At 37.1% G+C, this 11,516-nt stretch overlaps 3 protein-coding genes across 4 annotated transcripts; 2 read left to right on the top strand and 1 right to left on the bottom strand.

The window, feature by feature from the left end:
- The first annotated feature begins 1,725 nt into the window (after positions 1-1,725).
- On the top strand, positions 1,726-5,201 carry LOC103867939. 2 transcript variants are annotated; one of them, XM_033291268.1, is made up of 2 exons: positions 1,726-2,533; positions 2,836-5,201. In XM_033291268.1, the coding sequence occupies exon 2, from the start codon at positions 2,852-2,854 to the stop codon at positions 5,063-5,065; it is 2,214 nt and encodes a 737-aa protein (XP_033147159.1). In that variant the 5' UTR covers positions 1,726-2,533; positions 2,836-2,851; the 3' UTR covers positions 5,066-5,201. The 2 variants fall into 2 exon arrangements, with proteins under 2 accessions (XP_033147159.1, XP_009144282.1); XM_009146034.2 differs by having other exon boundaries at positions 1,731-2,533; positions 2,825-5,201.
- Positions 5,202-5,408: 207 nt separating this feature from the next.
- LOC103867941 lies at positions 5,409-8,149 on the top strand. Its single transcript, XM_009146037.3, has 8 exons — positions 5,409-5,706; positions 5,791-6,014; positions 6,082-6,143; positions 6,219-6,440; positions 6,531-6,651; positions 6,781-7,103; positions 7,170-7,314; positions 7,399-8,149. The coding sequence occupies exons 1-8, from the start codon at positions 5,466-5,468 to the stop codon at positions 7,657-7,659; spliced, it is 1,599 nt and encodes a 532-aa protein (XP_009144285.1). The 5' UTR covers positions 5,409-5,465; the 3' UTR covers positions 7,660-8,149.
- LOC103867940 (histone H1.2) lies at positions 8,019-9,158 on the bottom strand. Its single transcript, XM_009146035.2, has 2 exons — positions 8,918-9,158; positions 8,019-8,849 (listed from the first exon to the last, which is right to left on the bottom strand). The coding sequence occupies exons 1-2, from the start codon at positions 9,092-9,094 to the stop codon at positions 8,253-8,255; spliced, it is 774 nt and encodes a 257-aa protein (XP_009144283.1). The 5' UTR covers positions 9,095-9,158; the 3' UTR covers positions 8,019-8,252.
- Between the last annotated feature and the right edge of the window lie 2,358 nt (positions 9,159-11,516).

Here is an 11,516-nt window from a genome sequence, read left to right on the forward strand (position 1 = left end):
AGTAGACCTTTTTGGAAGTCTACTATAATAATTTAATTATTGTTGTTTATTTTTATTATTTTAATAATTTTAATATATGATTTATTAAATTTATTTCTTTATTTTTTAATAGTTATAGTATATGATTTCACTTTTTTATTTGTAAGGAACTTAACTTAGTTTAAATATAATGATTTTTTGTAAAACAAATTGAAAAATATAGACTGAAAAAGACGTCTTCAGATAAATAGACTTTATTGTAGTTCTACGAAACCCTAAACCACAAATCTCAAACCCTAAATGTTTTGCTTGATAATCAAAAAGTCTCATTTATACAAAATATAAACTATTAAACATTAATATGCAGATTTAAGTTAATAAAATAAAAAAAAAATCTAAAATCTAAAATCTAACCCTATGAAATCAACTACTAAAAGACATAACATGTTAGAACCTTTTGTTTTTAAACTATAAACATAGTCTAACACATGATAACCAAATTAGTATATATTCTTCAAAATTGTTCGATTATATGAAATTTTAGTTTATTTACTTCATATTATCCATTAGAATGATGATTAGTTAAAAATATCACAATAATTATTTTTATACATTTTTAAAATTAAATTATTAGATCAAATTAGAGTGTAGACTACAAAACAAGTCTATAAGGTAGACTTCGTAGGAACTCTATATATATGTAGACTTCTTTTATTATGTGTAGACTTCTAAAGGATAGAAACGTAAAATACATTTCTGTTTTTTGTTTGGTCATAAGGGTTAAATAGTACTTTCACTACTCCTTTAGGTTGGTTTTGCATTTGACTGAAAGTGGGGTACACTTTTACATTTGACTTGAATATTTGGGTTGGTTTTAGCAAATGTCCCTTTAAAAAATCCCCTATATATTATTTGAGAAGAATTGCAACATTTTTTTGTAGCCACTTGTCATCAATAGAATGATTCTTAGAATCCTTAGAGAAATAGGTTGGTCCATCTAAATAGATAATAAGCTTTTTATTAAACCACAATAAATACATTATTAATGTGCTTCATTATTTCCATAAATAAGATTACGGAATTGCTTAATGTGGCTAAAGTATATATAACAATTAATGATTTTGAATAATAAAGATTTGATAAAAATAAGTATGTATTATAATTATATTTTTTTAATTTTAAGCTATTAAAATAAATTAAACAATCATAGTAACCATATAATAAAAATTAAAAAATTATTTATATATTATATTTTGAATTTTTTAAAACGAGTATAAATTACTAAAACTGTTAAAAGTTTCACATTCAAATTTTGTGATCTATGATTTAAAACTTTTGTTATGACATGATACAAATAATTAAAAAATAATGTAAGTTGAAAGTCTCATTTAATAAATATCAAAAATAAAAGATATATAAATATATGTATCATTTTAAATTAAATTATACGCCATATAAAAATACATAAATATCGTAATTTTAAAATTTAGTTTGAACATTTTTTTGATAAAAAAATTGAAAAATTATTGATAAGTTAATTTTTTAAAATATTATAAATTACTTAAACCATTAATCCCACAGTGAAAATTTTGCTATCACTATTTTAGACTTTTTGCTATAACATATACAAATGATAAAAAAAATGAGCAAAAAACATCATCTAATAAATATTAATATTAAAATATACCATATATATGTTACTATCATTTAAATTTAATTATATATTATATCAAATAAAAAAATATTTTTTTGATTTATAAAATTTATTTATATGTTCGCACCAATTTAATTATATAAGTAGTAGATAATGACTTTTTAATTATTCAATATCTATTTATTATTTCATAATATGTTATAAACATATAATATATAAAATAATTTTTATATATAATGTTTATTCCGCGCGAGCTTAACCTAGTTTTATTGTATTTGCGATTTGCCACATATTTTGTGTATACCAATAAGGTGGCTTACATTCTCGACTCGTAGATGAATTACAACACTATAAAGAGTGCTTTTCCATATTTTTGTCATTCTACATATTTATACCACATGTATACAGAAGTGGTAGTCTTCCATCTTTGTACTTCCAGTTTGCGTTTTCAAAACCGTTTAGTTTAGAACATCTGTAAAAACAACTTTGTTCTTCAAATTTAAAGTTTGAAAAAGATTACCTAACTTTAATTTTTTTTGTATTTTACACTTAATTTTTTTATTTTTAATAAAGATTAATAAATAGCACAATAGTTATATATAACAATAATCATATATAATAAATATACAAAATTAATGTAAGAAATATAATATTCTAGTTATGTGTAAAATCATAGTTTTTATGATAATTATTATAAAAAAAAAAAAGAGGAACAACCCAAGTTATGAAATGACTAAAATACCCTTGTAAAACCTAATAAAAGGGGTTGTAATTGAAGAATATCGATGAGGAATCAAAAAAAAATTCGCCGGATCCCTTCTTTGCCCTTCTCCATCGCCCAGAATTTCCCCCTTGTCTTGTCTTCTTCCTTACCCGCCAAATCCTTCCTCTTTGAATCCCGTGAGTTTCCATCTCTTCCGATCTCCTCTTTTCTATCGAATTTGGGTTAAATCTTGTTCCAAGTTTTAGGTTTTTTTCTCAATCTCGGAAGCTTTGGGGGTTTTGGCAGATTGCTTCCAAAGTTGTTCGTTACTTTTTGTTGCTATACCTTTGGAGGGTACTTAGGCTTTGGGAACCTGCTCTTCGTCTCAACTTGTTGTTAATTTATAAGTTCTGATAATCCTAGGAGCTCTTTGTTATTCTCACCTTGTCTTATGCTGTTGTTCATATATATTGTTTGCTTGCTTGCAGGTCTATAACAGATTGTACTGTGATGAAATGGCAAATCACCAGCTGATGATGATGATGGCGGAGGAGAATCTCGAGGAGCATCATTTTGTGGAACCTAGACAGAACAATGAACTGTTTCCTCCTCCACCTCCTGCTCACGGCTACAAGTTTGCTTTCCAACCGCTACAAGCAACTGACCTTCAGATTGGTGTTTCACGTGATCAAAACGAGGTCTGGAACCACAGTGGAGAGATACACGAAGAACAACAGTCTCTCGAGGGTAAAGATGAGGTTGATTCTCAGGAGATCCGAGATGGAAGCTATGACAATGCTTATGACATCACATTTCCTGATAACGATGATGACTCCGAGGAAGCTTCGGAGAATGATAAACTAGCTTTAGTAGTTTCCGAGGATCTCAATGATAGCTTACAGTTAGGGGTGGGTCACTGCATGAATACAAGCCTTTCTCAGCAGCTAGAGTTGGCTCCTCCTCCTATTGTTCAGTGCAGGTCTCTGGCTCCATCTCCTGAGCATAATTTGGAAGTTGGTATGGAGTTTTCAGATGTTCTTGCTTGTAGGAGAGCGTTGAGAGATGCAGCAATCGCCTCGCGGTTCGAGATGCAGACGGTTAAATCTGATAAAACTCGCTTCACTGCTAAATGCGCTAGCGTGGGCTGCCCTTGGAGGATTCACTGCGCCAGGCTTCCCGGTGTGCCAACGTTTTCGATAAGGACTATCCACGGGAGCCACACGTGCGGTGGTATCTTGCACCTCGGTCACCATCAGGCTTCGGTTGAGTGGGTTGCCGAGGCTGTGAAAGAGACGCTGAGAGAGAACCCTCATTGCAAACCTAAGGAGATACTTGAGGAGATTCATCAGGTCCATGGGATTACACTGTCGTATAAGCAAGCGTGGAGAGGGAAGGAGCGTGTGATGGCTACTGTCCGCGGTTCGTTCGAAGAAGATTACCGTCTTCTCCCTCGGTATTGCGATGAGATTAGAAGAACTAATCCTAGGAGCATCGCTGTGGTTAACGGACACCCTGATGATGGGAGCTTCCAGCAGCTGTTCATCTCTTTTCATGCATCCATCTCTGGCTTCCTCAACGCGTGTCGTCCTCTCATTGCATTGGACAAGATTGTTTTGAAGAGCAAGTATCTAGGGACGCTGCTGCTCGCCACGGCCTTCGATGGAGATGGAGCAATGTTTCCTTTAGCTTTTGCGATTGTTAGCGAGGAGAACGATGGTAGTAGCTGGCACTGGTTCCTCTCGGAGCTGCGTCAGCTGCTTGAAACGAACACGGGTAACATGCCGAAGCTCACGATTTTATCTAACAGAGAACCGTCCCTTGTTGACGGAGTAGGAGTTAGTTTCCCAACGGCGTTTCACGGCTTCTGCATCCATCACCTCGTGGAGTCTTTCATCAAGGAGTTTAACAGCGACTCTGTTCTCGTGAACCTCTTTTGGGAAGCGGCGAAATGCACCACCGAGTTTGAGTTTCACGCAAAGGTTCACGAGATGCTGCTGGTGTCCCAGGAAGCTGCCATGTGGGTCAGTAACATCCCTCCCTCTTTGTGGGCCACGTACTGCTTTGATGGAACCAGGTTTGGTCATCTGAATGTGAATGTTACCGAGTCGATCAACGGTTGGATTCAAGAAGCTTCGGGTCTTCCTATAATCCAGATGATGGAGTGTATCCGTCGCCAGCTGATGACTTTGTTCACCGAACGCCGTGAAACAAGCGTGCAGTGGTCGAGTATACTAGTTCCATCTGCTGAGAGACTGGTCCTCGAGGCGATAGAACAGTCTCGTGCCTACCAAGTTCACAAGGCTAACGAGGCGCAGTTCGAGGTCATGACCGGTGAAGCAACGTTGTTAGTGGATATTAGATGCCGTTCATGTATGTGCCGCGGATGGGATCTATACGGTTTGCCTTGTAGCCACGCGGTTGCAGCGCTCCTCTCTTGCAGACAGGACGTTTTCAAGTTCACAGAGGGTTACTTCACTGTGGCGAATTACAGGAGAATTTACGCGGAGACCATACATCCAGTTCCAGACAAGACCATGTGGAAGAAAACAGAAAGTGGTGAGGATGGTGATGAGGTTATGATAACGCCACCGAGGGTGTTGAGACAACAGCCACGGCCGAGGAAGAGGAGAGTTCAAGTAGAGGACCGTGGACGTCAAAAGCGGGCGGTTCGATGTAGTAGGTGTAATCAGCCTGGCCATTTCAGAACAACTTGCACAGCTCCTACATAAAAAGATACAAAAGATGATCTCTCTTTTATACTTTTTTTTTTATAGGTTTTAGAACATTCTTTGCAAAGCTTTTCTCTTAAACTCAATTTTCAAACAACAGTGACAGTTAACTAAACATCTTTAAGAGTCAATTTATCTATCTTCTTATGTTATATAGCTTTGAGTAAAAAGAGTTTTCTAGTAGCTTGTGAAACACGCAACATACATATAGAATAAGATTGTAGCCAACACAAAACTAAACTAAATGGTCAAAACCACAAGAAACATCCGGAGTAATAGGGCTTGAAGCTATTTTAGTACAGTAGAGTATACACGTGGAGGGAGCAGATACATTGTCTCGTAACAGAAAACAAACTCAATCAATGGTCTCAGTCTTAGGAGTTTAACCAATCTCAATCTCATGCCTCTTGATGAAACCAAATCCGTTCATATGTCAGACAGATCAATGTGTGTTTCAGAGTTTAACAGCAACACGACGGCCTTCACACAGATTTTCTTAATCTCAACCATTGGCTTGCTATTAGCCGTCTCACTGCTTTACCGTCTAAGGAAGCTACGTTACTCCAAGATCATCCCTCGTCTCAGAGTGTCTCACAAACACAAAGGCCATGAGAAGCTCGAGAGATTCTCTCACTACGTTGGTAATATCAAATCTACTTAATATCCTCTTTGAAATCTCTGTGATCAACAGATCTTGATGCATTATAAGGAAATGCTGTTTGCAGTGAGGCAGATGGGATTCAAGGACAGGAGAGAATGTCCTCATCTCTGCAAATTAGCTAGTGAGTACATAAGAAAATCAGGTTGCTGCGAGGAAGACATCTACAGCTTCTTCTCTGAAGAGCCTGATGCTGATTCTCTCTTCATTAAACTCGTTGAGGAGTTTGAGAGATGTATTCTCAGTTACTTTGCTTACCACTGGAGCCATGCCGATCTCATGATCAGTCAGGTTTAACTTTCATAATCCTTTCTTCATAATTAGTAGAGACCGAAAACATCACATGGGTTTGTTTCAGATACTTAGCGCCGATGCTGAGCCTAAGAAGAAGCTCAAGCACATTGTCATGGCAGCAACGAGGTGATCCTAAACTACAAAAGACAATCCAGGTTGTGATTTTTATCAAATGATTGTTCCTTGGTTGGTATGTTATAGGGAACAGAGGTTTGAGAGGGTGACTAAGAATCTAAAAGTAGCAAGAGTGTTTAACACATTGGTAGAGGAAATGAAAGCAATGGGGATTGCACCTGTTGACGACTCGGAATGTACAGAAGTGATGGCTCCAGTTGCACACAAAGACAGAAGCCCGGTTCTACTCCTCATGGGAGGTGGTATGGGCGCAGGAAAGAGCACTGTTCTTAAAGAGATTCTCAAAGAGTAAGTAGAGATTTCAAATATAAGTTTCACTAGATCTATATGTGTCCTTGCTCTCATTTAGCTGTACATGTTTGTGTGCTTTTGGATCAGACCATTTTGGGCAGGAGCAGATGCTGTGGTTATCGAAGCCGATGCTTTCAAAGAATCTGATGTGATATATAGAGCTCTAAGCTCCAGAGGCCATGTTGATATGGTCAAGACTGCTGAATTTGTAAGGTTCTTTCTTTCTTTATAGGTGCAACAAGAATTCTTTTACAAATATATACTTATTACCTTTTGTTATATTCAAATATCTTGAAAATGTTATGAAACTCTTGACGTTAAAATGGATTTAAAACAGGTTCACCAATCATCAACAGATGCAGCATCGTCGCTGCTAGTTACAGCTCTCAATGAAGGGAGAGACGTGATAATGGATGGAACACTCTCTTGGGTACCATTTGTAGTCCAAACCATAACCATGGCGAGGAATGTGCATCGCCATCGCTACAGAATGGGAGCAGGCTACAAGGTTGGTGAAAACGGAGATGTTATAGAGAACTATTGGGAGCGCATAGGGGAAAGACAACAGCTGCAAGAAGATGGAAGGGAGAGAAAGCCATACAGGATAGAGTTAGTTGGAATTGTATGTGATGCCTATTTAGCTGTGATCCGAGGCATTAGGTGAGAGTGAAGTGTGTGTGTTCTTTTTAACATAAGGTTTTTGGTTTAACCATGTTTTATATGCAGGAGAGCAATAATGTGTAGAAGAGCGGTGAGGGTGAGATCTCAGCTGAGATCTCACAAGAGGTTTGCGGATGCGTTTCTTACTTATTGCAACATAGTTGACAATGCAAGGCTTTACTGCACCAATGCTCTTGAAGGATCTCCAAAGGTTAGATGCCAATTAAGAAAAAGAACCTGAAATGTTTTGAGTAATGAAAGTGAGCGAATCAATGTTTGTGGTATTTGTGTGCAGCTGATAGGATGGAAAGAAAAGGAAAAGACATTGCTAGTGGATCCAGAGGAGATAGACTGTTTGAAGAATGTAGGGAGGTTGAACGAGGATGCGGAATCTATTTATGAGCTGTACAGTAGACCAAACCCTGCTTGTGAAGCTGGATCGATATGGAAAGACATTGTTCTTTCTCCTTCCAGGTTCAATGTTCAACAGGAGCTCAAATACTCAATTCAGAAAGTGGAAAGATTCAAACAATATCTCCAAGAATCACCAAGATGAGGAGGAAGATAGAGAAGTTCAGCAGTTTTTCTTAGCTTTGTTTCCTGGTATGTCACAAAATTTGGTTTAATGTAACACTCCTAAAACGATCAAACACAAGTAATTCTCTCTAAGCAAAGAAAGAATGGGCATTGCTTAACTTGCTATCTACTTATGTAAGAAAACTTAATAGCAGAAACCAAACAGAATTGCACAAACAATACCAAATGCAAGAGATGTGTTGTAGGTAGCAAATGCATCAAATGATTCAGACATAACCTAAGAATCTCAACTTAACGTTGCTAAGAGAGAGAGACCAGTTCCTTCAAAGCACAGTTATATGTTATATGCATCTCTCTCAGGAGCAATAAAACAAGAAAGAAACTGAATCTACTCGAACACATTGATTCAATGCAAAAACACATCTTTGCAAACCCCATCACATATAGCTATTGAATTTTCAAACAAACCAAAAATTACAAGATAAAAGGGTTTCGAGAAGAAACCAAGACAAAGATAAAACTTTGGAAGAAAAAAAGCAAGCCCCCTTCATAGACGATTCAATTATACAAAGACTTTAACCCTAAGAGAAGCTAAAACCAATCATCTTCTTATCACTTCTTCCTCGTCGAAGCCCTCTTCGCTGGAGACTTAACCTTCACACTCTTAGCCCGAGCCTTCTTAGTCGCAGCAGCAGCTTTCTTAGCAGGAGCTGCAGCCTTCTTCCCTGGAGACGTCCTAGTCGAAGTCCTCGACGCTTTAGCAGGTCTCTCCTTCGCCTTAGGCTTCGCAGCAACCGCCTTGGTCTTCGAAACAGCAGCTACACTCTTCGTCTTAGGTTTGGGCTTCGCAGCGGCTTTAGTTGTTGCTGTTGTCTTTGCCTTAGGCTTAGCAGCAGCAGCAGGTTTCTTGGCTCCTTTAGCAGCCGGTTTGGCCTTAGCAGGAGCTTTACCCTTCGGTTTAGTAACAGCAGCAGCTGGTTTCTTGTTAACCGGTTTAGTCGTAGCCGCCGGTTTAGCCGCAGACGGAATCTTGAAAGAGGCTTTGACTTTGACTAGCTTCCCGGAAGCGACGAGTCTCCTGAGATTGACGAGGAGAAGCTTCCTGAAAGTTGGAGGAAGCGACTTCTGCTTCTCCTCGATGAACTTCTGAATCGCGTATTGGCTAGATCCGGTTCTCTCCTTCAGCGTCACGATCGCGTCTTTGATCATCTGCAAACCAAAATTCAAATTAACGAATCTGTAAAACCTAATCAGATCGGGGAATCTGAATCTCGTACCTCTTCGTAAGGAGGGTGAGACGAAGTGGTTCTCTTCCTCGGAGCAGCAGCAGGCTTCTTCTTCGCCGGCGTCTTCTTAGCTTTAGCGCCGCCTTTCGCAGCAGGCTTCTTCTCCGTCACCGCCGCTTCGGCGTCTCCTGACTCGACGACCACCTTGGTTTCTTCCTCCGTCGACATCTTTCTAGGGATTTGAAAGTTTTTTTTTTGATGAAGAAGAGGAGAGCTACGAGAAATGTTTATATAGTCTCAGATGTGAATATGAGAGACAAAGAGGTTTTCTATCTCTTCTCTCATTGGTTAATACCGTGAGTACTCGGATCGGTGTAATCCTTCTCTTGTTTGAATTTCGTCCGTTGGATTTATTCTCATCGACGGTGTGGAGATGGCGATTGCGAATGTTTAATGAGGAGGAGGGTTACTAGATGTGGATAGGTCCTCTCGGTGTGTGTTTGGTGTGCTTTTAGCCTCGAGTAATCTGGTCATAACTTGAGTTATACTTGATGAAATTCAGTTTTGTTTTCTCCAGTTTGGAGATAATTTTGTAAGGTTTATTTTGAATATCTAAACGTTTGAAATGGATTATTGTAGGATGAGAAAATCGGTTTTGAATCAAGGTTGGTCGAGGCTATGGTTTGTTTTGATAGTAATAAGGTATATTTGATTTTCCGGATAATGCTTGGGGGGAATATTGTGAATGTTTATATTCGTTGGAAACTAGACTAATCAAGGAGTGTAACGAACCAATATTTGTTGAAATCGGTTCATGTTTTGGTAGGAAAACATGCTGTTGAATCCGACTAAAGATGACCATTTTCTAATCTATGGTGTCAAACAACTTTGTTGCATGTGTGATGTGTCTATCTTTAGAAGAGTCTCGACTAAAGCTAACCAGAGGTTTATGAAATGGATTCATTTTCATATATCAAACTCATTATATTATGTAATGATTCACTAGATAATTTTCTTATAAATTTAAAATGTGTGAAACTCAGTGAGGCATATAGATAGTTTGACAATAACGACGATATATGAAACTATGCATCTAGCTTCTTCTTTTATCATCAATAGTGTCATATTCATTAGCAAACATAAATCATGATTACGAAATTCAGATCTTATACTTCTTATATATATATATATATATATATTATTAAACACATAGCAATATAGTTCTATATTGGAATATTAATTTTCTTAAAAAAAATTCCCCATGGTTTGAAACCTGGAATATTGATACCAGGTTTGAAAACTTCCCATGGTTTTAACTTTTAACGAACTAAAGTGAATATGTATGGACGATGTTTTCATATATAAGATCCGGGGTAATTAAATGTTCTTAAGATTATATTCAAAAGAAATTAGTCATTAGGGTTTCTTTTTCTATATTGTTATTTTATAAATAAAAGCCATCTACATATTCTTCTATAGTAAGATATGAAATCTCTCTTTGACACGAACATGAATATCACGAGAGTAAACGTGTTAGACATTCCACTAATCTTCCATTCAGATATTAACTGCGTTATTATGGTTTAATTTCGGATGTCAGTTACATTCTACGACTACGACTAAGCTAATGTTGGTTTCAAGATACTCTGAAGTCTAAAGTTTGCAAGTTTATATTTAGATAGTCTAAGATTACTTGTATAACCATTATCAGACATACAGTATAATAGTAACAATGAACTTTTACGCGACGGATTTAGTAATAACCTATTGAATGGTGATACAAATTACACTACAAGAAACATATTTTTTACGAGGGCAATATACGTTGTACCTTCGTCGTAAACGGGGTGTTACGACGAATTAACCTCGAAACACGTTTCGTCGTAAAACGTCCGTCGTAACCGAAGTTTCGTCGTAAATGACTTGTTAACTTTACGACGAAATATATTCCTCGTAAAACGCAGGGCATAGTTTCGTCGTAAACGAGACGTAATAATTCGTGGTAAACTCAACGTAATGGATTCGATGTAAAGCAGACGTAAATACTTGCGTTATAACAAACACGTAAACATTTCGATGTAAAACCCTCGTAAATATTTCGATGTAAACTCCACGTAAATGTTTCGACGGTAATCAGTCGTAAATATTTACGTCGAGTTTACATCGACGTTTCGTTTTATAATATAGATTTTGAATATTTTTTTAACCTCAAATATATTTAATTTTATAATATATATTTGAATTTATTTAAAATTCGGAATTTTAAATTATTTTAATTTTAAAACAAAATATGAAAATAAAAAAACATATATTAAAAAAGCATTTAAAAGTCATAATATTTAAATTCATAATACAAACCGAAATATTAAAAAAACTACATATCATCGAAGTAGTCGGCAGGGTTGCTCGGCTGTTGACGGGTTAGATCGGACTCTTGGGGGATCTCGTACTGGCAACCCAAGAGCGGCTCGTCTGTCACTCAACATTCGCTGCATAAGCGGATTTCCCACGGCCATCACGTCTAGCAAATCCTCAAGAGAGTCTAAACGAACCTGCTGGCTATCCATTCGAGCTTTCATCTGAGAAGTCTCTTCATCCCGTCTCGAAGTGTATGACGAAGTTGCCCTTGCAACTTCGTTAACAGAGCCTA

This window comes from Brassica rapa, chromosome A05 (genome assembly GCF_000309985.2).
Source record: "Brassica rapa cultivar Chiifu-401-42 chromosome A05, CAAS_Brap_v3.01, whole genome shotgun sequence".
NCBI lineage: Eukaryota > Viridiplantae > Streptophyta > Magnoliopsida > Brassicales > Brassicaceae > Brassica > Brassica rapa.

Bases quoted from the DNA above. Each gene is read 5' to 3' on its own strand.
- LOC103867939 (XM_033291268.1), top strand. From the start codon at position 2,852: ATGGCAAATCACCAGCTGATGATGATGATGGCGGAGGAGAATCTCGAG.
- LOC103867941 (XM_009146037.3), top strand. From the start codon at position 5,466: ATGCCTCTTGATGAAACCAAATCCGTTCATATGTCAGACAGATCAATG. The intron at 5,707-5,790 runs GTAATATCAAAT...TGCTGTTTGCAG, and splicing joins GAGATTCTCTCACTACGTTG to TGAGGCAGATGGGATTCAAG. The intron at 7,315-7,398 runs GTTAGATGCCAA...ATTTGTGTGCAG, and splicing joins CTCTTGAAGGATCTCCAAAG to CTGATAGGATGGAAAGAAAA.
- LOC103867940 (XM_009146035.2), bottom strand. From the start codon at position 9,094: ATGTCGACGGAGGAAGAAACCAAGGTGGTCGTCGAGTCAGGAGACGCC. The intron at 8,850-8,917 runs GTACGAGATTCA...TTTGGTTTGCAG, and splicing joins CTCACCCTCCTTACGAAGAG to ATGATCAAAGACGCGATCGT.